At 55.3% G+C, this 26157-nt stretch overlaps 1 protein-coding gene across 2 annotated transcripts; it reads left to right on the top strand.

Annotated features, from left to right (window-relative positions):
- Window positions 1–785: 785 nt before the first annotated feature.
- On the top strand, window positions 786–25982 carry MTMR11 (myotubularin related protein 11). 2 transcript variants are annotated; one of them, XM_030542174.1, is made up of 18 exons: window positions 786–1241; window positions 6178–6250; window positions 8411–8553; window positions 8736–8808; window positions 9291–9433; window positions 10651–10735; window positions 10873–11020; window positions 12408–12495; window positions 12966–13054; window positions 13401–13525; window positions 16093–16159; window positions 16419–16489; window positions 17785–17957; window positions 19244–19414; window positions 19980–20225; window positions 20552–20830; window positions 20925–21049; window positions 22366–25982. In XM_030542174.1, exons 1-18 carry the CDS (start codon window positions 1185–1187, stop codon window positions 22430–22432), a joined length of 2223 nt encoding a protein of 740 aa, XP_030398034.1. In that variant the 5' UTR covers window positions 786–1184; the 3' UTR covers window positions 22433–25982. The 2 variants fall into 2 exon arrangements, with proteins under 2 accessions (XP_030398034.1, XP_030398035.1); XM_030542175.1 differs by lacking the exon at window positions 20925–21049 and having other exon boundaries at window positions 790–1241.
- Window positions 25983–26157: the final 175 nt, after the last annotated feature.

The raw sequence follows: 26157 nt of genomic DNA, 5'->3' as shown, positions 1-26157 counted from the left end.
ATAGGCAACACCCTCCAGATAATTGCACTTTGCCCTCCTTGAGCACTCTTCAGCTGCAGAAATGAGAGCGCTTGATAAACATTCACTGCTGAGGAGGCTGAAAAATACAGTGTTGCCAATGCTCACTGTGTTTGGTGTTTTCATTAAAGCCCCAGCTCCTGGAATCATGGGATTACATAAGCACCTCCCCTTTCTAGCTGTTGTGGTCATACAGAAGAGTTTGAAACTGTGACCTGAATGTGACCCCCGAATGCTCTGAGCCCAGAAGACAAATGAAAATAATTGAAATGAAAAAAAAAATCATTGTTGCTAAGGCAGTCTCACAATTGTTTGAGGCCTGATACATTTTTTAAAGTGCTTTGGCCTAGCAGTATGGGGAGATTAAGTGACTTGCCCAAGCTCAGGGAGCAAGTCATCAGTCAAGCTGCAAATAGAACCCAGCAGTCCTGACTGCCCCCCTCTAACCAATAGGCCATGCTTCCTTGCAGGCACCCTGATTCCCAGCTCTCATATTTAACTGCTAAGATCCCACTCACTCTCCTGAGCTGGGGATAGACTGAGGACTCCTTATCCCCGTGCCAACTTCCCCAGCTCTCACCACTAGACCGCCCTCCCCGAGCTGGGAACAGAACCCAGGAGTCCTGGCTCCCAGTCCCCTGCTCTGCCCCTATCCTGAGCGCTGCCGCTTTGCCCGCTCCGCGGCCGGCCGTGACAACGGGATTAAATGCAAAACTGGCCGGCGGCGGAGAGGGGGCGTGTGTGGGGCTGGCGGGGCAGCGCCCAGAAAAGGGCCCGGGCTCCTTTAAGACTGCGGCAGGTTTCAGCCTCTTCCCAGGACCCAGCGGGTCAGTTTCCCCTGGCGATGGGGGGGACCCGCAGCTGAGCGGAGCCGCCCCCCGGGAAGGAACTAGCGGCCCCCGCCCGCCAGCACCTTGCAAGGGCCCCGCCCCCGCTGCATCCTCCCACCTGGGGCTGCCTCCTGCCGCGGCTGGGAGGCGAGTTTCTCCCGAGCCGGCTCGCCACGCAGGGCCCCCCCGGCCAGCGCGCACCGGGCACCTCCCCTGCCATGGACTGAGCGCGCTGTCGTCTCCGCCGGGGGCTGGGACTGGCCCCTTCCTTGCTGGGGGGTTCACCCCCCCTCCTCCCCGCTGGGTTTTTTTAATGGGGCAGCAAGAGACTTGACCATGTTATCGGGCTCCAAAAACTCCTTTAAAATCCAGCAGCACCAGCCGGGCCCTGCGGTGAGTGGAAAGGGGGGAGGGGTTGAAATGCTGGGGGGCTGCAACCATGTGCATGGTTTGTGTGTTGGGGGGGGGACTGAGAGCCACTGAACCAAACTGGAAACCCTCCAGGATGGAAGGAAAAACTCCTTCAAACCAGAGGGGTGCTGGGGCACCCCCAGTTCCAGCACCTACGGTGGCGGGGGGTATGAAAAAAAGTTTATATGCGGAGTTTCCCACCCTGCCTTGGTCCTGGGGGTGTCTCCAGCCGGGGTTCTGGCTGTTGGAAGCAAAGTGATTATTTTTTGGGGGGATAGCATTGCCCCCCCTTGTTTTGTAGCCTTGGTTTTAAAATTGCAGTGGGGGGGGGCTGCAGGGGGCGCGGCTCCTTTCGGCTCCGTCAAGCCCCCGGGGCTGCGGGGGGGTGGGGGTGTTTCGTGCTCCTGGCACACCCCAAGCCCCGCTCCCAGTATGCCTGGCTGGCCGGGCTTGGGTCTTTCCGACGCCGCGTGTGGTTGCCCGAAACTCGCTCATTTTTAGCAGGGGTGTTTACACGGTACATTCTGTCCTCTGCTTCGGAGCCTGGGCAGGGCCCCCCCCCCTTTCTGGGACCAGTTTCTGCGCTGTCCACTGGGCTGGTCACCAGGCGACTGGATCCTTTTGTCCAAGGGGCTTTGTTCTTGCAAACTGCTCCAAACGGGGTGACCCCCCCTTTCCTTCTTGACCCCCCAAATCTCCAGCGCGCCATGAGTTTGCGCAGCGCTTCTGTGGGGCTGGAGCGGGTCAGCTGGCAGGGAAAGTTTGCCTTGGCTGCCCGGCTCCGCATTCCTTGCATAATGCGACGATTGTTTTCCACCGCCGAGCAGAAATATGCTACGGAGGAGCCAAGAGCGCCCTGGGAGGAGAGCCGGCGAGTCTTTAAAGACTCAAACAAGCCTCATTTGTTGTTTGTGTTGCATAGAGCCTTGGCCCAGCCCCCCCCCCTTCTGTGCTAGGCGCTGGACAAACACAACACTCAGCTCCTGCCCTAAAGAGGTGACAATCTAAGTAGAAGGCAGGTGACCACAGGTGGAGACAGATACATGGGGGAGCAGGAGGAAATAATGAGACAATAAGGAGGGGTGATCATTGCTGTGATTTCAAGGGAGGAGAAAACCTCTTTATAAAGGAGTGGGGGGACCCAGGTCTTGGTTAATCTTTTCAGTGCTCTGCACGGGGAGTTAGGAGGCCTGGGTTCTGTTCCTGGCTCTGCTGGGTGACCTTGGGCCAGTTGCTTTCCTGCTCTGTGCCTCAGTTTCCCCACTGGTAAAATGGCAGTAATCATACTGACTTCCTTTGAAAAGGCTTTGAGATCTACTCATGAAAAGAGCCAGGGAGTATGAGCTCTGTACTGGTATCTGTCAGTTAGGCTGAGGCTGTTTGCTATCTCGCTAAAGCTCTAAGATCTATCACCATCTTATCTGACTGAGCACATCAGTCTTTAGTGGATTTAACCTCACAGGCCCTATAAGGCAGAGCAGTTATCCCAGATGGGGAAATTGAGGCACACAGAGGCCAAATGACTTGTCCAAGTCTGTGGTACTGCAGGACCCCCGCTTCCTCCCATCTGTTGCTTGGTGCTTTAAATAAGTTTTTTGCCACTCCTCTTTGGACTCTCTTCCATTAGCCCTTATGGTTAGGAAATTTAGCAATTTGCTGCCAGCTGTTCTCCCCACCCCAGGGAGAACCTCGCATGGAATGAATAGATTGCTGACCCCTAACATTTTGGTCCATGCTTGGGGGGGGGGTGTCTTGCCCGGCTGTCGTGGCATAGCTGGGGGCTAACGGGGCACTGAGCCTCCCATATGCTCAGTGGTGTCACTAACCAGTTACTCAGGGCTGCTCTTTCACACAGGTTTTGTAGCAGGTCATGTAAGACCTGCTGTGCTGTGTCGGGCCAAAGGTTCATCTAGCCCAGTATCCTGTCTTCTGACAGTGGCTGGTGCCAGGTGCTTCAGAGGGAACGAACAGAACAGGGCAATTAGTGAGTTATCCATCCCCTGTCACCCAGTCCCAGCTTGTGGTAGTCAGAGGTTTAGGGACACCCAGAGCGTGGGGTTGCATCTGTGACCATCTTGGCTGATAGCCATTGATGGGCCTAGCCTCCATGAACATATCTAATTCTTAACTTTAACCAGAGCTGTTTGCAATGGCTCTGATTAATGCAGCACAACCCCTAGTAAGGATTCAGTTATTCTATAAAGGTGTCTCTGTAAATGTAGCTGAATAAGCTATGCTGGTATAAAACCCTTTTACACTGGTATTACTTTACTGTTGTAATGTAAATAACAGACAGGTTGCAGCATTGGAGAAATGCAGCCACTTCAGGGATGGATGTTGGTAGCCAACAGCCAAGGGGAAGGGTGGGATCTGGTCCAAGGACACTGAAAGATTGTTGTTAAAAAGTCAGATTTAAAAAAAAAACCAAAAAAGGCAGGAGAGAAGGGATCAGAGTCCTCCATTCACCTGACTGGGGCGCAATACAGAAATATCCAGACTGCTTTGTGCTGCAGCGTATCCCAGGGAAGGGAGTCTGGAGGTAGGTTTGCCTGGATTAGATTTCTACTAGTACATGTTGATGAACGTCGATTTCTCTGTGTGCATGTGCCACCTGACAAAAAAATCTTTCCATGGCTGGTAATCGAAATGCACAGCTAGGCAAAGTACGAACAAGGTTGCTTGAGAATTTGTTAGTGTGATTTTTAAGGCTGTTTATGTTGCATATTTTGAGATGTGATGTTGAAATTTTTTTTTTAGTGATGATAAAGCTTTAACTTTTTGGGGTCTGAGCCCCTGATGTCATTAAACAATTACTGCCTGACCCTCCCCCCACCCATTACCTTAGCCACATAATTTCACACACCTGTGAAAAATGATTGAAAAAATTGAATTCCGCGAAGCGGTTCTGGGAACAAGGTGCATATCCCCATTCCGTGTGTTGGGCAGCAGGTGTTAACAGAGGGGTTGCAGCAGATCTGTCTGCCTCAGGCTGGTTCTTAGCAGCCAGGAGCCGGGCGTTAAAATGCCAGTCAGCACTGACTGGCCCCTCTTTCTGGCAGCCTCAGAAGTGAGGTCAGACCCAATGATCTGGCCTTGCAAGCTACTGGTGGGCCATGGAGACGAAACTCCTCTCTCTGCCCTATAGGGGATCTCTCCAGGATCGGGCTGAGTTGGGTGGGAGTGCGTCTGGGTGTGCACCAGACTTCCTCAGAGATTGCCAAGGTCCCAGGGACTGTCAGTCTTGTCCCTTTCACCAGCAGTAAGATCCCTGGGGCGGAGGGTGGTAAACGTTTCTGGTTTCTACATTTGCAGAGACTTTGACTTGCACTCTTTTGGGCCCCGAAGGTTGTTTACAGCTGCAAGGAGGTTTCCGGCTCGCTATCTGATCGAGCAGAGGAAGATATTCTGCCGCAGTTCCACTTTGTTTGCTCTCTCGCTGCTTAACAAAAATGCCAGATAATCTTCGGTTGTGGTTTGGGTTTCAGGCAGTTTTGTACCAGCTAATCTTTCCACTATGTAGCTGATTCCTGGTAGCGTGGCACTCAGATCTTACTCTGCACCCTCGGCTGGCATGAGCCTGCTGCCCTCAGTTGGCAGTAGTGGTCAGGAGACTTTGGCTTGCTGGGGATTAGCCAAATCAGCATAGCCATGTGGCTAGCTGAGAATTGTTGCTTTCAGAAGGGACAGACCACTGTGACCATCTAGTCTGGCCTCCTGTAACTTGCCCAGAATAATTCCTCAGCCAGATCTTTTAGAAAAACACCCCACCCTGATTTAAAAATGGTCATCTATGGTGCCAGGACTCCTGGGTTCTATTCCCAGCTCTGGGAGAGGAGTGTGGGTTAAGAGGTTCTGTGGATCTATTCCCAGCTCTGTTGTGTGATGTTGGGCAAAATCATTTTAATTTCATTATGCCTCAGTTTCCCCATTGGTAAACTGCACTAGAAAGGTGAAGTGATGTACCCAAGGCCCCAGAAAGGAGTCAGGGTTGGAGATGGGACTAGAACCCAGGAATCCTGGGTCCTGATCCCGTGCTCAGGCCACCCCCCCCAACCCCAAAGCATCAGATTTTAAAAATATTGTTGGTTGGCCCCATATAAACAACCACCACCACTGAACAGCCACTCGTGATCTGGGGCACAGGGAGGGGAAGTGACTCACCCAAGGTCAGGAGGCAGCAGGCTAGTGGCCAAGTGGGAATTAGACCCTTCCAGCTCTCCTGGGCCTTAGTCCATTGCACTATCCACTAGACCACACTATCTCTCATGCATGCCATCACCATCCTGCCATATGATTGTAAATGGAAGGGGGCGGAGTTTCCAGGTAAAAGCCACGGCTTGTAGATCCCAGTGTGGTCAACTCCAAGCATTCAAACAAAAATCACAAGCCCTGTCCCAAAACAATCATGAGATTGACTTAAAAATCAGGAGATTTTAAAGCCAATGTTTGGTTTCTTGTTCTTTGCCTCCTGGTTTCAAACCCTTTAGAGGTTGTGTTTTGTTGCTTTTTTTTCCCCCCCCCTGCAACCACCAGGCCAGGAAACTTCCTTTCATTCACAAATAAAAGCTGAGATGCTCAGGACTCCAGGAGTTGGGGCTTTAAGAAATATACCCCATAGAATCCCAGAGGCTGGCCACTGAGATCCTTGTGACTGGCTGAGCCTTGTGCTGTTGAAAGGGATGGGGTCAGAAGTCAGGACTGCAGACGGGAAGAAATAATTAACTAGTGGCTTGGGTTAAATATTATTTGCTTTGCAGCGCCCTAGTTAGGGCCCCATTATACGGACCTAGGCTAAAGAGACCGCCCCTGTCCCATAGACCGTGAAAGTTGCTGGCTGGTTCTCCAATGTCTGTGCATTAGCCCACAATAAAGAAAGGGTTACATCCAGCTAACAGCGACCTGTTCTCTCTCTTTACAGCTGAGAGGTCCAAAGTCCTCTGCCATGAACAGCAGGAGAAACAAGAACTGCCAGGCTTTCCCGTGTATCCCAGGTATCCCCGCTGGCTATGGGGGAGTGGGCGGCTTGTATTTTGAACCCCTGGTTGGGTTTCCTAGGGGCTTTCACTATGGTTCTAATAATAATCCCTAGCTCCAGGTTAGCGCTTTCACGCTGCAGATCTCAAAGGGGCTCAGTACCACAATCCCCATTTGATGGGGGGGGGGGGACACTAAGGCGCAGAGCAGAGCAGTGCCTTGCCCCAGGTCACGCAGCAGAGCTGGGTGTAGAACCCAGGTGTCCAGAGTCGTCACACGGGGCTCTAGCCACTAGGCTGTGCTGCTGCCTAGCACCGGACAGGAGCGGTAGCAGTGGCGTTCCTTAGCTGCACAGAGGTGGGCAAAGCTCCCCGCTGGCCTGTGTGTGTGATACGCTGGTGACCAGACCTCCTGTGAGCGCCCTGGGCAGTTGGAGGAGCCCTTCCTTCCCTGGCCGCAGCCACTTCACAGCTGTTGCTGCAACTGGGCCTGGCAATGCAGGGTCCACCAGCTGCTGGATCTGCTGTTGGCCCAGGCTCCCCCAGGGGGGTGGGGTGCCAGGACTCCTGGGTTCCCTCCCTGGCTCTGGGAGGGAGGCAGGCCTCCTGGAGTATGAGTGGAGAGCAGAGAAGAAGGATGGTCCATGGGCTTGAACACTAACCAAGAACTGGGTTTGAATCACTGCTGTGCCACAGGTGCCCTGGATGACCCTGGGCAAGACCCTTGGCCTCTCTGTGCCTCAGTTTCCCACTTGGACAATCGGGATAACAGCACCCCCAGGGGTGTGCGTGAGGACTAATCTATTGACGGATGAGTACTCGGATACTACGGAGCTTTAGTATCTTTTATTAAAAAAAAAAAAATCACTGAGATGGGCCCAATCCTGATCCCCTTCCTCCTTAGGGGCCTGTTACTCTTGCTCCTTGTTAGAGGCATGAAGGGTTAAATCGGGGCTCCGAGCAGCAGCTGTCTGAAGGCATTTTCTGGCTAGGATAACGAGCTGCAGGCAGTGGCCAGGGCAGGTGCTTTGCTGAATTCGTGACTAGCAAAGAACAGCTACAAAGGCAACTGTTACCCGGGCACTTCCATTTCCTGCCCAGCGTGAGCGGCAGGGTCCCCGCTTCACCGGCCATGCTGCCTGGGCTAGGGGAACTCGAGCGGGAGCGGCTCCGTGTTTGGCTTTTCTAGCCAGGCTCTTTAGCTGGGACTGGGTGCCCAGCTGCTCTGTGATGCCCACACGTGTTGACGTTGAGGGGAGACAGTGTGGTCTGGTGGGTATAGCAGGGGACTGGGCGCTGGGACTCCTGGGTTCTGCTTGTACTAGAGGGTCACACAGGTCACAGCTTCTGCAGGCTGAGCTCATTGTGCACACCAGGGGCTGTTTGCATCCCTTCATTTCCCCCCTGCGCCCCAGCTCCTGGTGTGGACCATTCCATCCTCTGCTATTTCAGGGACTCGCTATAACCTCCGGCCAGGGGCTCTGTGTGCCCCTATTCCCCTCCCTGCCCCATGCCGGGGGCTCTGTGTGCCCACCTTCCCCACATGCAAGGATCCTTGGTCAAGAGACCCGCCCCCCTCACCCGGTTGTGAAATCCCCTAGCCAAGGGCCAGCTGTTCTGAGCGCAGCCTCCATTTTTCCCCGTCCAGGCGTTCTGTGGGGCAAACCCTTTTCCCCACAGTTCTGCTTGTCGTCGCTTGTGGGTACGATTCGCTGCCTGTTCTGGGGCCTGCTTTGCAGCAGTGCTGAGCCCCAGCTGCTCCAACTGCAGCCCCCTGAGGATCAGGCCTTTGGACCTAGACACCAAAAGTTACACTGGCTTATAGCTGTGGGCCCAAAGCCCTCCTGGTCTGGTTATGGCCAGGCTGGATGTCCCATCCTGAAAGGTCCAGATTCTCCTCTGAGGTAAATCCACCTGCTTCCTCTGCAGCCCAAAGAGCTCCATCAGTTTACGCCTGGGAAGGATCTGGCCCCTCACTGTGCTTTTCACCCCTGTGGCATTGCATGCCCCAGCCCAGTCCCTCGCACGGCTCTGTGTCACTCCCCAGCCAGCCCTGGGCTCTTGCCTCTTGCCCCCTCCTTTCCAGCACCCCGAGGAGCTGGTTTCACTGGTCATTCCAAACCACAGCGTTCTCCCAGCTCACCCTGACCCCTTTCTCTTGCTGCCCCCGCGCTGCAGGGGAACACGTCCTGGAAGCGGCAGCTCACGTGAGGAAGATCGTCTGCTCCAGGGATGGTGAAGGATCCATCCTGGGCACACTGTACTGCACCAACCTGAGAGTCGCCTTCGTGCCAGAGCCAACCCCTGGTGACACGGTGGGGGTGAGTTGGAGGGGGTCTGGCGGGGGCCGGGACGGTGCCGGCGGCCACTTGAATTGCAGCCCTGATGCTCTCTGGCGAACACCATCCTCCTGGCCCGTCGGAGCCCCTTGGCTGTGGTGCCGGGGTGGGTCCCCGATCTGCGAGTGGGGATGATCTCTGAGCGTTGCTCCTTTCTTGCATAGGCCCCTCGCTGTTCCACTCGCCTGCACAGTGAGCACGACGTGGCCCTGCTCTGCATCAGGAGGCTAGTGGCAGGTAAAGCGGGGCAGGAGGGGCCACCATGACATTCCACCTAATCAAGCCATGTCCCCTCCACCACTGCGACGAGTTTGGTGGCTCTCAGCCCGTGTGGCTCACTGCCTCCGTCCCGGCATCCACCCCCCGGCTGGCACTGTGACCCCCGCATGGGCCGGCCCCGTGGCAGAGAGGCCAAGGCCGGACCATGGTGAACCGACTGCCCCCTTACCTGTGGGCAGGGCTGGGGCCATGGCACCTTGGTGGGGGTGGGGGGGTGCAGGAAGACTTGCCTTTGCTGTAGGTTGCAGGGCCGCTCTTGGAGTGAGCTGTGTGCTCTTCCCCCGGGCTTCCCCATCACCAGGGCAATCCTGATAGGCCGTTGTCAGCTACCCCCCCCAGAGCAATCTCCATGCAGCCGCCCTGGGGGCCGAGCCTGACGCTGAATGTTGCCTGGCCTCCTGGGTCTAAGCCCCCTTCCTCCACCTGGTTTTCCCCTGCAGTGAACAGCTTCACCAAGGCCAAGGTGCTGACGGCCAGCTCTACACTCAAGTTCATCCCGGAGGAGCTGGTCCTCTACTGCCGGGACTTCCGGGTGCTGCGTTTCCGCTTCCGCGACAGCGGCTTGGAACCCCGGGCTTGTCAGGTGAGCAGCTGCCATTGCAGACAGGGGCACTCGCCTCACAGACCCTCTCCGGCTGGCGATTCCCAGGGCCCAACGGCTCAGGGCTTCGGGACCCTCGGATACGGATGGGCACCTCCAGCGGACTGGCTCTGAGCTGGACCCGCTTGGGACTCTGGCTGGGCACACCAGGGGTTGTTGCTCTGTGTTGCCTGGGTGGGAGGATGGGGCTCTCAGGGGGTTGTTTGACCCCTTAGTGTGGGGTCTGGTGGATTAACACAGAACTAGGTGCCAGGAATCCTGGGTTCAGTTCCTAGCACCAGAAGGGGAGTGGGATGAAGCTGTTTAGGGGGAGGTGAGGTCCTATTCCGGGCCGTGCCGCTGACTTTGGGCAGGGATGTCCACACTGCTCAGCGCAGGTAGGCAGACTCGTGCTAGCCCCGCTGAGCTCCCATGCTAAAAACAGCAATGGGGGCATTGTGGCTGGAGGGCGGCTCACAGCCGGGAGCTGGGCGGGCTTGGACTCTGGTGACTAGCCCGGGCCACAGCGTCCACACTGCTGTTTACAGCACGCTTATAAGTGTCTCCCCAGGCCGGGAGCGGCACCGCCCAGCTGCAGGGCAGATCCAGCCTGCGTGACCTGGAGTAGGATGCTTCGTTTCTTCCTTCTTTACCGAGGTCTGATTCCTGAGGAATCTACCTCCCACAGGGGTCAGAGCCGCAGAACCTGGACAAGGCAAACTGCACGCTTCCCTCCCCGGCCCCTGTCTAGCCATCCTCTGATGCCCTGAAACACCCAGCGTCCCCAGCTCTCGTCTCTGCCTTAGCTGGAACCGCCAGCAGCTGCTCCCAGCTCCCATTGACTTCACTGGGAGTTGTCAGCTCGGCTCTTTTGAAAACCCAGCCTGTCACGCCCTGCCCAGAAGAGAAGCCCTGAGCGGCAATGTTCAGATTCAAAGCTTGGGGTGGGGTTTCTGCTCCAGAGGGCTTGGCCGGGGTCCCATCACAACCCTCCTGTTCAGCTGTTTGGCTCAGCGATGGGCCTGCAGCTGCAGTGACTTGTGCTGGCTATTTGTCCTGGGCTACAAATCTCCATGGGTCAATGCCCTGCTGGGGGCCTTCCTGTATCCCCATCCTGGCAGCATACCCTCTGCCCTCCCATTGGTACCCAAACCCTGCCCACAGCCCCAGACTCCTTGAAGGTCCCCTGCCGAGGTGCCCCCATTGCTGCTGTTTTCCAGGTGACGCTGGCCATTGTGCAGGCTCAGGAGAGCAGCAGCGCCAGTGCGGGGACGTGGTACGACACTGGCGCTATAAGGAACCTGGGTAAGTGGCATCTCTGCTTGGCATGTAGCTCTATCCCCCAGGCCCTGGCAGCTTGAGGGGCCCATCCCTGGGGTGGCTGGACCCACAAGGTGCTTCCCTGCTCGTCCCTGACAGCCATTCCTCCTTTGCGGCTTCAGAAAACGCCTGGCTGAGCACGGAGGGGTCGTCGTCCTCCTCGACGCTGCTCTTTGAGAGGCCCTGTGACTGGGAGAAGGAGCTGAGGCGGCTTGGGGCTGCTGGCTGGAGGGTCAGCCCTGTCAACGAGCGCTTTGACATGGCCACCAGGTAAAGTGTGACCCAGCTACCAGTCATCATCCATTTTCCTCCACCCCCCTCTGCCCAGGCATGGAGAGGTCGAGGGGTGAGTTAGATCCTCATGGATAGCTCTAAGCCCAGCCCACGGCATGGGAGCGTGTTACAGCCAGAGGAAGCGGAAGCGCCCTAAAAGTGGGGGGGCTACAGGTGCCTAAACTGTGTCCCCACCCCCCCATACCATCCTGCCCATTCCCCTGCCCTTGTGCTGCCAGTTCCTCCCAAGGCCCCGCCCCATGCTCGCGCCTCTCCCTCACCCATCACTCGCCCTTACGGCTGGTAAAAAGTGGGAGGGCCCTGCCCCCTCCCCCCCAGCACCCGTGGTCACAGCCCCTCCGGGTGCACTCCAGTAATTGCTACGGGAATGCCCTCAGACCCCCTTTCTTCAGCGGGTTCGGTGCTCAGCCCTCGGCTACAGTCCCAGGTCCGTATCGATGGCCCCCTGCCGGATTGAGCATAACCTCCGGGGGCATGTGGCTTCCTCAGTTCGAACCATGTTTTGCTCCCGAAGTAAGGGATGGTTGGGGGTGAGAAGTCAAAATCTCAAAAGTTTCCTTGAACTGGAAAAACTTTTAGTTTCCTTCCAATTTCAACCCTTTTAACTTTTTTGTTTTACTCTCATTCGCTCAAGTTTCTAAACCAAACGGGGCTTTGAACCGGAAAACTGGAATTCCTCATCTTGCAAATATCAAAACGAAACATTTTGACAGCTTTGGAGCTTTCCCCCGAATGATTGATTCACAAAATGAGCCAAAACTAACCACCTTTCATTCGGAAAGCTCTGGGTTTCAACAAACCAACGCTTTCTGGGGAAAATCCTTTGGTTGTCAAATTCCCAAGAGCTGGAAGGCCTCTCTAGGGAGAGCTGGTGGGAACTCTCTTCTAGCATGTGTGGGAGGGACGCTGGCTGTGGGCCAGCAGACCCTGAGTTCTCTTCTCCATCTGTGCGTGTTAACGTGGGGTGGATCCGGGGAAGTCTTATGAGTTGTGGGAGTGGCAGGCACCCTGTCTACAATCTGGCATTAGAGAATGGCCTTGTAACAGGGAGATGTGCCTCCTTTATGGGCCAGGGGCCATCTAGCCCTGTCTGACAATCAGATCTGGTGAGGAAGGGGCAGGTGATTCCTATCAAAGTCTGAGAGTGCTCGAAGGGGGAGCTGTGGGAAGGAGGCAGGTGCTGGAGTAATGGAGTGGGAGAGGCCTCGAGGGTCCTCCATCCCACTTTGGTTGTAAGGTTTGTGTGCAACACCTGAACAGGTTTGGGGCAAGGCGGCAGTGCTGCCTGGGCTGGGGAGATGGGCTGGCAGCCCTCCGCACGTGCTCTGAGCTGGTTCCCTTCCAACTCCACTTCCTCCCACAGCCTCCCCAAGTACCTCTGGGTCCCCAGCAGGCTCCTGGACAACGAGCTCAAGAGGGCCTTTGGCCACTTCAACGCCAGGCGCATCCCGGTGAGCGTCTCCTGCCCCAGGAGCAGGCTGTGAGCTGCCGCCTTGGGCAGGGGAGGGTGGTTCCTAACAACCTCACCAGGTTCTGGTAATGGGGCAACCACTGGGGGGTGCCGTGGGAGGGTGGGGTTCTTACTGAGGCAGGGGCGCATTTGGCCAGCAGGGTGGAATAAGGTGTGAGACCCTCACCCCACCACACACCAGGCTGGGTTCCCTGCGGCTGGTGCCCCATGAAGCTGGCCAGCTATCAATGGGTGACTACATCACTCCTGAACCAGCCAGGGAGGGAAGGCTGAGGAGGGAGGGTCTCCACCAGGTTGTTTGGTGGGGGGTGTATCACAGAGCCAGTTAGGGGAAGGCAGGTCTCTGGAGCTGGGGGGAGAAGAGGAAGGTGGAAGACAAGGCCCCAGGGCACGGGGCCCTGGTGTGTGCAGTGGAGTTTCATTTCATTCCGTTTCCCTTTATCTCCCCAGAGGCTGTGCTGGCATCACCCGGGAGGCAGCGACCTGCTGAGAGCCGCCGGCTTTCACGCCGATTCAGACCCCGAGAAGGAAGACGTGAGGTACGATCCTTGAGGAAGTGGGAATGGGGCTGCGCTGCTCCAGCCTGGGAGCTCAGGGGAGCTGGGGTGGAAGACTCCCAAGGAAAACTCAGCTGCTCTAGGGAGGGGGCGCAATAGGGGGCATTCTCCCCTTACAGTCAGTGCTGACCCCAAAGCCCCAGTGTGGCACTAGGGGGTGCTGTGCTCTAAGGAGCTGGGTGGGTGATGTAATGGGGGTGCTGTCCGCTTATAGCTGGTGCTGACCCCAAAGCCCCATACGGTACTTGGGGGCGCTGTGCTGCAGGGCTCCGTAACCCAGACCGAAACAGTGATTCCACCTTCCCGGCGCGGCTGCGTTTCTCCGCAGGTCTGTGGAAGCGCTGATGCTCGCTGGCCACGCCCAGTGTGTGATAGTGGAGACAGCCGTCGACCTGCCCAGCCCTGCAGAGATCCAGCTCTCTTACCTCAAGCTTCGGGCCCTCTGCCTTCCTGGTGAGACCCGGCCTCAGCCCCGGAGCTGAGATCCTTTCTCAATAGGAGTCGCTCGCCTGAGCTGATGCCTGGGAAATCCCAGACAGTAACTAACCAGCTCTTCAGCTGGGAGAACCTGGGCAATCTGGATTGGATCCCACTTGGGAATCACAGGGCAATTGCATTGTGCAGGAGGTCAGACTAGATGATCATAATGGTCCCTTCTGACCTTAAAGTCTATGAGTCTGTCCCTAGTTTGTATCTGATGCACCTGTGCTGGATTTCCAGTTTCCTCTCTCTTGCTCGAGGTGCTTGTCTAGCTCCACCATTGTCATAGTGTCTCGTTGCTGTGGGTTATATCCTCCCAATCCCCTGGCAGGTGGGGAGGAATTAGCCCTGCTTCAGAGGGGGAAAGGGAGGCACAGGGAATTACATGATTTGCCTAGACCGGTATTGTAACCCCAAGGCCATCACTCCCCTCCTGGAAGCGGCTGGCTGTTTGACGCAAGGAAGTGATTGCAGAGCCATTAGCTTTGAAAACTCATGGTGAACGGGGGAGGTTCCGGATGACTGGAAAAAGGCTACTGTAGTGCCCATCTTTTAAAAAAGGGAAGGAGGAGGATCTGGGGAACTACAGGCCAGTCTGCCTCACCTCAGTCCCTGGAAAAATCATGGAGCAGGTCCTCAAGGAACCAATTCTGAAGCACTTAGAGGAGAGGAAAGTGATCAGGAACAGTAGCATGGATTCACCAAGGGCAAGTCATGCCTGACTAACCTAATTGCCTTCTATGAGGAGATAACTGGGTCTGTGGATGAGGGGAAAGCAGTGGATGTGTTATTCCTTGACTTTAGCAAAGATTTTGATACTGTCTCCCACAGTATTCTTGCCAGCAAGTTAAAGAAGTATGGGCTGGATGATTGGTCTATAAGGTGGACAGAAAGCTGGCTAGATCGTTGGGCTCAACGGGTAGTGATCAATAGCTCCATGTCTAGTTGGCAGCCGGTATCAAGTGGAGATCCCCAAGGGTCGGTCCTGGGGCCTGTTTTGTTCAATATCTTCATTAATGATCAAAGAATCCTGTGACACCTTATAGACTAACAGACGTTTTGGAGCATGAGCTTTCGTGGGTGAATGCATGCATCTGAGGAAGTGGGTATTCACCCACGAAAGCTCATGCTCCAAAACGTCTGTTAGTCTATAAGGTGCCACAGGATTCTTTGCTGCTTTTGCAGATCCAGACTAACACGGCTACCCCTCTGATACTCCATTAATGATCTGGAGGATGGCATGGACTGCGCCCTCAGCAAGTTTGCAGATGACACTAAACTTGGAGGAATGGTAGATACGCTGCAGGGTAGGGATAGGATACAGAGGGACCTAGATAAATTAGAGGACTGGGCCAAAAGAAACCTGATGAGGTTCAACAAGGACAAGTGCAGAGTACTGCACTTAAGACAGAAGAATCCCATTCACTGTTACAGACTAGGGACCATATGGCAAGGTAGCAGTTCTGCAGAAAAGGACCTAGGGGTTACAGTGGATGAGAAGCTGGATATGAGTCAGCAGTGTGCCCTTGTTGCCAGGAAGGCTAACGGTATTTTGGGCTGTATAAGTAGGGCATTGCCAGCAGATCGAGGGATGTGATCATTCCCCTCTATTTGACATTGGTGAGGCCTCATCTGGAGTACTGTGTCCAGTTTTGGGCCCCACACTACAAGAAGGATGTGGGAAAAATTGGGAAGAGTCCAGCGGAGGGCAACAGAAATGATTAGGGGGCTGGAGCGCATGATTTATGAGGAGAGGCTGAGGGAACTGGGATTGTTTAGTCTGCAGAAGAGAAGAATGAGGGGGGATTTGATAGCTGCTCTCAACCACCTGAAAGGGGGTTCCAAAGAGGATGGATCTAGACTGTTCTCAGTGGTAGCAGATGACAGAACAAGGAGTAATGGTCTCAAGTTGCAGTGGGGGAGGTCTAGGTTGGATATTAGGAAAAACTTTTTCACTCAGAGGGTGGTGAAACACTGAAATGGGTTCCCTAGGGAGGTGGTGGAATCTCCTTCCTTAGAGGTTTTTAAGGTCAGGCTTGACAAAGCCCTGGCTGGGATGATTTAGTTGGGGTTGGTCCTGCTTTGAGCAGGGGGTTGGCCTAGATACCTCCTGAGGTCCCTTCCAACCCTGATATTCTATGATTCTAAGCCACAAACCAGGCCTGAGCTCAAAGCCAGAGCACAATCCAGCACTGGCCGAGAGGCAGATGGGACTGGAGGGTCTCTTCCTTTGTCCCCTCTCTGGGACAATTCCTGACCTGCCACAGAAAGGGCAGCCCAAAGGAACTGAGGAGACCTGTTGGGATTGAGGAGACCTGGGTTCTGTTCCCATCTCTGCCACAGGCTCCGTCTGATCTGGGTCAAGTCACTTTACCTCCTCTGTGCCTCATTTTCCCTGTCTGACTGGGGATAATTGCCCGCTCCCTGCCAAGGGGGTGGTGAGGATTAAAACCCAATAACGATAACATGGTGCGACACGGAGGGAGGCCGGATAAACCCCTCTGCAGCCAAGATAGTAATTCGGCATGGCCTCCTTTCAGACTCCTCTGTGGCCGATGAGAAATGGCTCTCCGCCCTGGAGGGGACGCGCTGGCTGGAGCACGTGAGGTGAGAGCTGCCCCACTATACGCTGACATTTTAAATCCAGGCACATGGGCCCTACAGAACATCTGGCAGGTGGGTGGGGTTGGGTAAGCACCATCCCTCTGTTGGGAGCTGTCCCCTGGGGTGGAGCTCTGGGGGGGAGTGGCTTGCAGGACCGTGCCTGGCTGGATGAATTTCAGATGATGCTCGGGGGTGAGAGGGTCCTTTGCGTCCCATTGGCTGCAGAGTCTTCATTGTCAGTAATGACCCCCTCTCCTTGCAGGGCTTGTGTGAGGAAAGCATGCGAGGTGGCTGCCCTGCTGGCGGAGAGGTCCCGCTCCATCATGCTGCAAGGTAGGGTCAGTCGTTCCCTCCTCTGGCCCAGGCATAGGCTGGATGCCCTGAGGCTGGGCCAGGTGTGGGGTGAGCCCGAGAGGGGGGTGAGCTCCTAGGTACAGGCTCTGTGATGCCTCCTGGGAGTACCCAGGGCTGGGATGCACCTCGCTACTACCTGTCCTTTGCGTGAGGCAGGCTTGTCTCCCCGACCCCACCAATCACAGGCATTGCAAGCACTCCCCTCTAGTCTTAGGCTGCGTGGGCCCTGCTGTCGCTCTGTTGGCTAGCGATCGGCACACCGAGCATCTCTGTGGAGGGTCCAACCCTGGTGCGCTGGTCACTGGCAGCATTCACCAACTCGCTGCTCCCAAAGAAGCAACACACCCCGACTTCCCAATTCCCACCCAGATCACCACTCCGCTTACCACACAGCGCTTAGATCTGCTTCTGGTGAAACCAAGGCTGGGTTTCCATGGCCAAGCCCAGAGATGCAAGGAGTAGCAAATGGCAGTAAACAAATGGTTACACTTCACAGCAGGCATTCTAGAGCGCCCCCGAATTAACAAAGTCCTCTCCTGTCTCCTAGAGCAATGCTCACCCCAAATCCTTGCAGGACTTTACAGCCGGGGTCCGGCTTGGCTCCTAGGTGAAGGACCCAGTGTCGGTTCTTTGCATCCCCAAGATATGTCAGCTCCACCCTTTGTCAGACACTTCCCGGTCCCCCCACTGTTTGTTTCCTCTTGTAGATTTCAGTTTCTCATTTCCTCACTGGCTCAATATGCAAATAGGTCTCCAACCTGTCGCATACAATACACAGTAGCCAAACAGTCAGGCAGGGAGATGGGTGTCTGTTACCTCCTGGTGACCTGCCTTAAGTCCAAGACTTTAAGAACATAATTTTCAGATCCCTAATGCCCTAAATATTATCCATCCACCCAGTTTGCAAATTACTGTAAAGACCAGTAGGCGACTGGTTCTTGGTAGAGACCTCACATGTCACCCTTGGGTGAACTATTGTACGTATATCTGATCCCTGGGAAACCCTATGCAACCCCTGTGCCCTCTGCCTGTTGGCCCCAAGGGGTGCCTGGATTACAGGCTCCATGCTGGCCAATGGGTGGGCTGACTGGCTCTGGGAATCATGGTCAATGAGTGGGTCCCAGTCCAGATCCTTGTGGGACATCACAAGAGCTACTGCTGATCAGCCTCAGGGTTGGCAGCTGCAACAGAGAGGTCTGTGCACAGTGGAGCCATGACGTTCCTCTTGACCCCTAGCCGAGGTCCCTCACTGTCTGTACCCTTCCCCCTCGCAGAGTCAGATGATCGGGATCTGAACTGCCTGCTGGCCTCCCTCATCCAGGTCCTGTCGGATCCCCACACCCGTACCCAGTCTGGGTTCCAGAGCCTGCTGCAGAAGGAGTGGGTGGTGGCAGGGCACCCCTTCCTCCAGCGCCTCAACCTCCTCCGGGACAACGACCGTGAGGAGGTGAGTCTCAGAGCATGCACGGCTCCGGCTTGATGCCCGGCCAGAGGGGAGGTGTTCGAGAGTGATGGGAGTTCTACTAGCCTGACCCAGGTGGCACCGGGGTGTCGAATAATCTCCCAGCGCGTGAGCTCTGCTCCGAGCACAGCTGGCCGGCAGCGTGGCTCGACGGCCGTGCAAAACCGAGAGGGTTCCCTGGACTGACGGTTGCCTTCCCTCCTCCCCCTTGGGTCAGTGGGACACCTGACTCAGAAAGCGGCTCTGATTCAAGCATTCCCAGCGTCTGCCCTGCCCAAGCACCCTGGGCTCTGGATTTCCCTCTGCCGCCAATCATGTTGGAATCTGTTATGGTGGGGCTGGGACCAGGGGGCTGGGTGGGAGCAACTGGCTGCGGAGGCAGCAGCTGGGAAGGTGCAGGGATGGCTGGGTGGGGATCGGAGGTAGCTGTGGTGTCAGAACCAAACCCAAGTGACCCCTCTAGGCTTTGTCCAGTGGGAAACTTCGTTTTCTTGGCTCAGGTTCCACTGTTCTGGTGGGGACCTCTGCTGGGCAGTCTGTGAATGACACCGGTACCGGCCCAGGCTGGAGTCCGGTGGGGGCAATTAGCCACTGGAGTGGCTGTTTGGAGCTTTTTGCATGGGGAGTGTTTGGGCTCTTGCCGAAAGACTCACTCTAGCTCAGCTGCAAGCTAACGGGTTCAGTGGAGGAGTCGCTGGGCGATGTTCTCTGGCCTGTGCCGGGCAGAAGTCGGCTGAGATGGCCTGGTGTTTCCGTGCTAGCCTGGATGCTCTAGATTCCTTGGTCCGATTCCCCGCTCTGCTGTCGGCTCCCTCTCTACCACAGTTCCTCATCCGTCCAGTGGGATAATGGCCCTGCTCTGCTTCCCAAGAGCTGTGGGGATAAATGCATTGGAGATGGCGAGGCGCCCAGATGCTGAGGAGCCAGAGATGGAACACAGATCGTTTTGCTCCTGTGTGGGAGCAGGGCCTGAGCTCAGATCCCCAGGGCAGGTTGTTGAAGCTGCCCCGGTCTATCGCAGTGTTGCCGTGAGCAGTTTGATGGTATTTCCTTTCTGGGTAAATCTCTGCAGCATTGCGGCATGGCTGGTCAGCAGCTGCTACTTTCCACCCCAGAGGCAGCTGCTTTTCAGTGGTGGGAGAGCGATCACTGTGCAGTGTTGCTGCAGGCTGTTTCAGGAGCTGCTCTGTCCCACCCCAGAGTTGCCTGCATTTTTGCTGTTTCCTCAGGGAGGTACTTTTTCTCTCCCACCCCCACCCCCGGTCTCTTAGTCTCCGGTGTTTCTGCTTTTCCTGGATTGCGTGTGGCAGCTGCTCCAGCAGTTCCCAGCATCCTTTGAGTTCACAGAGACATACCTGTTAGCCCTCCACGACAGCAGCTACATACCCTTCTTCAGCACCTTCCTGTTTAACTGCCAGTGGGAGAGAGATCGCAGGAATCAGGTGGGTCCAGCATGGAGCCTCCCAGCTACAATGAAACACTTGGCTGCTCCACAGTGCCCCAAGCACTATCCTACCATGGGCGGAGAAGGGGGAAATCCAGTGCCGTGGTTAATGCATGGCCTGGGAGTGAGGACTCCTGGGTTCTATTCCCAGCTGGGAGAGTGAGGTATGGCCTAGAACAGGCAGCTGGAGGGCAGGACTCCTGGGTTCTATTCCCAGCTCTGGGAGGGAGCAGAGCCTAATGGTTAGAGCAGAAGACTGGGAGACAAGACTCCTGAGTTCTTCTATTCCTGGCTCAGTGCCTGACCTCAGGTGAGTCAACTCGCTCCTTTGTGCCTCAGTTTTCCCACCCATCAAACAGGGTGTGGCTCATGCTTCTCTTCCACCTCTGTGAAGCGCTGAGAGACCCTCAATGCATAAGATTCCCCTCAAAAGGCCTGCTCCTGGCCCAGCCTTAGTGGGATATGGAGTGCAGCCTCTCGTGGGGGTGGGGAGCGAAGGGATATAGATGTGCATTCACTGTTCCTTGTGGAGACACCGCTCACACTCCCTGTCCATCCCCCAGCACCGTGCCTCCAACCAGATCTACGCGCCCGTCAACGGTTGGCGGGAACCCCCTCCCCTGGAGATCCTGCAGAAGGGTGGCCGCCTGGCGAAGGAGAGAGGGGGCCCCTACTTGCCCACCATCTGGGACTGGGCGCTGCGCTACACCACTCAGCAGAGGTCTCAGTTCAGAAATCCTGCCTATGCCAGGAGCAGCGGCAGCACCACTGTTCCAAATGGCAAATCTGCCCCACTAGGGGGTGATAAGGTGAGTGCGCGGGGGGGGGGTACTAGGAGCGATTTGGGGGCAGGGAGTGTTGCCTAGCGGTCACGCCATGGGGCTGTAGGAGTCAAGACAGCTGGGTTTTCTTGATGGCTGCGAGGCCTTTCTGAGCCTCAGTTTACTTTTCCTGTGTCATTAGTGGAGCTGGCAATAGAACCCAGGAGTCCTGAAGCCCCTAGTCCACGCTCTCTCCTAGGCAGGTTCAGTAAAATATCCTGCTGTGGGTGAAGCACGTTTTCCCACCCTGTTTTTGCTGCTGGGTTTTACTGTCATGGATTTTTCCCCCCGCCACCATCTCTCTCTCCCTCCAGCTGGAAGCTGCCTTGTCTGGGAGCGGCACCATGTACCTGTTTGCCAAGGGGGCCCTCTCGCCGCAGACCCACCTCTTCCCCTGGAAGAACGGCTCGCTTTCCAAAAAGGGCTGGTGGAGGGCTCAGTCCTCAGAGAGCCTCAGCGAACAGGACCGGTCCTTGAGGAGCAGTCCCAGCGGCTGCCCCCTGCAGCCTGAGGGTCTGCTACTTCCTGCCTCTGTGGGCCCCCTGATCCGGCTCTGGAGAAGGTGTTACCTGCGGGGAAGCCAGGAAGTTCAGGTAACGCCGGCACCGGGGACATTAGCAGACAGGGTAGCTGTGGGGTTAAGGCTCTGAGCTGGGACCTAGGAGCCACTTCTCTGCTCTATCGCAGACTCCTTGTGCCTCCCACTGCTATTGGGTGGAGCAGCATAGCCTAGCAGATAGAGCACTGGCCTGGGACTCAGGAGATCTGGCGGTTGTTCCTGGCTCTGCCACTGATTCTCTAGGTCACCTTGGGTGAGTCATCTAGTTTCTCTGTGCCTCAGTTCCCCTGTGTAAAATGGGGATAATCCTGCCCTGCTTCAAAGGGGGTTGTGAGGATAAATACATGAGTGGTTCCATGGGGTCTGATACCACAGTGATGGGTGTCCAGTTAAAAACTGTAGATTAGTAGCAAATTACCTCTCTGTCGAATCCGGGTGTGGGGAAAGGCCAAGGGTGGGAATGAAGATATACTTTGTGTATCTCCTGTAGGTAGGTGAGTATTAATACACCCTTGTGTAGTGGGGTAAACTGAGGCAAAGTGAAGCTGGCACAACTAGTCAGTTGCAAGAGAACCCAGGAGTCCTGATTTCTGTATTAATTCTTATTACGATGGTGCCTGGAGAGCAGAGCCCTGTTGTGCTAGGTGCTGTCCGAACAGATAATAGAGAGGGTCCCTGCAGAACAGAGCTGGGCCCGGGTTTTTAGATCCAGGGAGGCTGGAGCTGACCCAGCTAGGGGGTGGGGCATAGGCGCACAAACATCGAAGAACCCCCATGAGAAACCTCTGGAAAGAGGGACACATAAATAAGTGGTCGATGATGCCTTGTCGCTTTCGGTTTACTTAAAAAGATTGTGATTAGAAACAGACTTCCCCAGCTGAGCCTCCGGAGCACTGCTGCACACTGGCCATTCGCTAGCTACTGAGGTGCTCCCACTCCCAGCACAGCCTGCCGAGGGCATCGAAACGTTTCCTGGACATAGGCGTTAGAACGTAGCACGGCTCTCTGGGAAGCAGGGGAACGTGGCTCTGGTTTGGCCACTGGCATGGCTTAGATCTCATTAGTGATCTCAATCTGCCTGAGCTGGAAGACTCAAAATCCCCGGCAGCTGGCCAGTGGGCTCGTGCCAGGCCTGGCTGTTCCGGTGATTTGCGTAAAATACTTGGTATGGGAAAGGCTCAGGGCTGGAACAGTTGGAGGGGCATCGGCCGAGCAGGGTGTATGGCGGGGACCGCAGGCCTGGGATAGCAGCATCTGCTGCAGGTCAAGATAGACAGGTATTGGTGGGTCTGCGCCGGGCACCCAGCCTGCAACAGGATGGAGGGGCATGAGCAGAGCCGTGTTATCTGCCCGGATTGTTCCAGCCAGGGCTGACTCCGGTTAGGATACAAAGCTGTGGGGGGAGCTTGTCAGGTCCCCCTCAAGCCCTTGTACTATACCCAAGTCTCTCACTTGCCTCGTCACCAGCTCCAGGGCCTGGAACTCACACCTAGCTGCTGCACGTGCCCCAGTGTGGATTCAGCCAGCCCTGAGCCACCCTGACTGTCTGTCTCTGACTCTCCCCATCAGCGTGGCCTCTTTGCCTCCACGCTCTGTGAACTCGCAGAGGAACTGGACCTGCTTCGAGGGCGACTGACGGGCGAGGGGACCTGCTAGGGTGCCTAACCATGGCAGCACGCAGAGCCCTTCTCGCCAGCCGCCTGAAGGCGAAACACCCCGAAGACTGGACGGCCTCGTGTCCTTGCTGCGATGCTGGAGATGGGAGAGCGTCCCGGGCAGAACTGGATCTGTCCGCTGGGCCAGTGGACCAAGGGGGGGGGACCTGGGTTTGTAGGAATGGCTTCCACGGACTTTACGCCCTGCTGTTCCTCCTGATGCGGGGAGTTGCCCGTCCTTTTGTGGCTTCAGGAAAGGGAACCGGGCAACCCCGTCCCATCTAAAGGGCCCGCTCCCACTCACGCAGCTCAGGGTGGTGGGTGCCCAGATAACCCTGGCTCCTCCCAAGTGCTACCTCCTCAAAGTTGGGCCCAGTCCCAGAGCCCCCGCCCGGCCCTGAGTCTGGTTAAGCCCCCGCCCATGCTGGGTGTTTGGCCAGGGTTCGGTTGATGGGGGTCTTGACGGGAACCGAACAACTCCAGTGTTCTCCAGCGCTGCTTGGCAAAACCTACAGCATAGGATTCTGTTACTGCAGGGTTTGGGGCAGGCACTCCATGGTACTGGGTCCAACCGCTTTTGCTGCTGCTCAATCTGAGTTGTATCTCTCTCCATTCTCTGATCTTTCATGCACCTTCACCCTCCTCACTCCCCCAGGGTGACTTACTCAGCTGATGAGGCTGGCTCATTCACGTACCTCCCCCAGAGGGGCGGCATGTGGGTGGAAGGGCAGGCGAGGGTTAACCTGCCGCTGCTCAGGCCGTACCCATCCCCTGGGTTATTGCTGGCCTCCGATCTCCAGCACTGTCAGTCTGGCACCCGTCCCTGAGCGCAGGGTGGGAAAAAGCGAGCAAGAGAACCCTGTCCTCAGTAGATTACCGGGAGCCCTCATGAGCTCCCATCTCCGGGCAGGGCTACGCTACAGTCTTGCATCGGCAATGGTGTTGTAGCGCTGCTGGTGAAGACATTCTAAGCCTACAGAGAGCTCTACTGTCAGCTGCAGGGCGGGTTAAGGTCGGTATAACGACGTTGCTCAGGGATGTGAAAAATCCACCCCCCTGAGCGACATGGTTAGAGCAGAGTGTGTAATGTAGACCTGGCCTCTGATCCGAAAGCTGCCATGCAGTGCCAGAGCCGGATGCACTTGGCGCTGTCCTGCTAGCAATGTGCTGGGGCGGGTCTTTGAGGCGGTGGGCATGTCCAGGCGCTAGGTACTTACTGTGCTACCGCCAGAACTGGCTTTCTAAGCCTTGGAGTTCAGGTCTTCACTGGAGAGTCCCCAGAGGGCGGGATTGTCGGGATCCGGAGCTTAGGGACTCTGTTGGCTGAACAATATACCCAGCTGTGCCTCTGCCAATCATCTGGGCAGCATGTAAGTTGCAGTCGCATTGGCAGGTGGCTGATAATGGCAATTCTGATAATGTGTGGTCCCGGGAGCCTCTGTCCTCCTTTACCACCCTCGAACAATGGCAATTCTGCTCTCAGTAGATTCTCCTACAGTGTGTTTCCAACACACGCTTAGGGGGGTACTGGTGCAGGGGTGGGAGCCTCTCCTATCTGCCATCACGGCAGACCTAGGTCAGGCTACCACCTGATGTCTCTGAGGAAGGGATTGGTGGCTCTCAGCCCGGTCCCCATTAAACAAACGTCTGTGTCCCCCAAGCTCCGTCGTCTTTCCTGCTCTGTGGCTCCCATCTTGATACATGCAATGGAGTGGGAATGGGCCTTGTTCTCACCTTTCCCAGTGCTCCTTATACATGGAACCTCAGCCCTAGATTATGGGGCTGGAGTTAGAGGGAGGGCAGTTTGCCTGGGCTGTACCCAGCCTGGAGGCCTTCAGTTTCCAGGGCTATCCCACTGGCATCTCTCTCGAGCTTGGTGAGGAGAAAAAGCTGAAGGCCACCCGGCCCAGTCATGGGCTGCTTGTGGCCTTAAGTCAGAATTGTCGTTGCTTGTGTGTTTTAAGTCTGAATTGAAAAGTGGACGCTGCAGATCGTGGGCCCTGCATTTCAGGGAACTGTGCTTTCAGTCTGAGCTCCAGCTTTTCAGATGCCTGACTCACAACCCGGTCACCCACCACTCCTTCCACTTCATAGCCAGCCTTCTTGGGCTGAGACTTTCATCTCCGAGGGGGGAAGTGGGATTTGGAACCCAATCTCCCTGCTCACCCTGCCGAATTCACACCCAATTAGTTAACTTCACCAGCCATGCTTGGGCATTAAAATCAACAGGAGTCTTTCCATTGGCCCCAATGGGCATTGGATTCAGGCCCTTGTGAGGGGGATGGAGGAAACCCTTTGATGAGAGACTTGCTGCATCTTTCAGGTACCTACAGATGCATGACTGCTGTACCCAGATGGCATCATGCTGCTTTGTTAGTGTTTATGGACACTGGGGTTTGCACAGTTCCTGTATGCTACTTCTTTTCCGCCCTGAGATTTGAGTGCCTACTTTGTATATCTGTCTAACAGCAATGAGGAATAACAAAGATTATTTTTATTGGCATTTGTAATATCTCTTGGGGTGATATTAGAGATATGTGTTGTTGAGAAATTTATATTTTATATTAAAAAGTCTGGTTCTAACAGTAGTAACTCACAGGAAATGGGTTATTGTATAAGCTAAAGTGTTAGACAAAACTGGATGATACACTTTTATATATGTGTGTGTTTTTTCTCACACCCACACACAGAGGGATTGGAAGCTGCCAAGTTCCAGGGTAGGGCTACCCTGAAATCCAAGTATTGCAGCATGGGTAGACATGCTGGCATGGCTAAGAGTAGCAGTGTAGATGTGGTGGCATGTGTCAGCGTGGACTGTATGGGGACCCTGGGTATGTGGGCTAGCAATGCATCTACTTGGCAATTTTGAGCCATACTTGTGCAGATAAAGCTAGTGCAGGTACGTCTTCCCATGCACTAATCACACCTAGGATTGCAGGATAGACCTACCCATGCTGCTACGTCTTCCCATGCACTAATCACACCTAGGATTGCAGGATAGACCTACCCATGCTGCATGTGTTACAGCAGAACATCTAATCCAGCTGTGATCTTAGCTTACGAAATTGGTACTGTTCCCTGCGAAACTGTGGAATTGTTGGTGTAAGAATCCTAGAACTTTAGGACTTTCAGGCCCTGGGAAATAACCAGGACTGTCATCTGATGAGTATGAACAAAGTACCCCCCCCCCCGAACAGCCTCATTTCTTTTTACGTGCAAGGTTTCAAGACCAGGAGCCTCTGGACTTTCCTTGGAAGAGTCCTTTTCTTGCTGGTTACTCCTTTATAATAACCTGGGGGGGGGGTTGTTTTTGTTTTTTAGTTGTGTGTTTTAAATCTTAGTGCTAATAGCACATATACATAGAAGTATTTTGGAGACCAGAACATTAGGGTAACTGGGTGCAGATCACACATTCCCGGTGGTATGAGGCATGAGTTAAGTGGAAATCCAAACAAGGGCATTTTTTTTTCTATTCTGTATATTTTTGTAGTGACATTTCTATTTAAGAGCTCATTAAAGTGCCGTATTTTTAAATGCAGAGTGGCTGGCTGTGAGTTGAATGGTATGTTCTAGTTAAAGTAACAGTTGAGGGGAGAGGGCGTTAGATCCTAGAATCATAGGGTGACACTCTAGCCTGTGTTCTGCAGGAGGGTAGACTAGATTATCCTGATAGGCCCTTGTGCTTTTAAAATGTATGAATCTAGAA

The sequence above is a fragment of the Gopherus evgoodei genome, chromosome 24 (assembly GCF_007399415.2).
Source record: "Gopherus evgoodei ecotype Sinaloan lineage chromosome 24, rGopEvg1_v1.p, whole genome shotgun sequence".
In the NCBI taxonomy this organism is placed as follows: Eukaryota; Metazoa; Chordata; order Testudines; family Testudinidae; genus Gopherus; species Gopherus evgoodei.
The sequence above is the reverse complement of the archived record's forward strand: the minus strand, read 5'-3'. Positions and strand labels throughout refer to the sequence as shown.

Bases quoted from the DNA above. Each gene is read 5' to 3' on its own strand.
- MTMR11 (XM_030542174.1), top strand. From the start codon at position 1,185: ATGTTATCGGGCTCCAAAAACTCCTTTAAAATCCAGCAGCACCAGCCG. The intron at 8,554-8,735 runs GTGAGTTGGAGG...TTTCTTGCATAG, and splicing joins CCCCTGGTGACACGGTGGGG to GCCCCTCGCTGTTCCACTCG. The intron at 8,809-9,290 runs GTAAAGCGGGGC...TTTCCCCTGCAG, and splicing joins CATCAGGAGGCTAGTGGCAG to TGAACAGCTTCACCAAGGCC.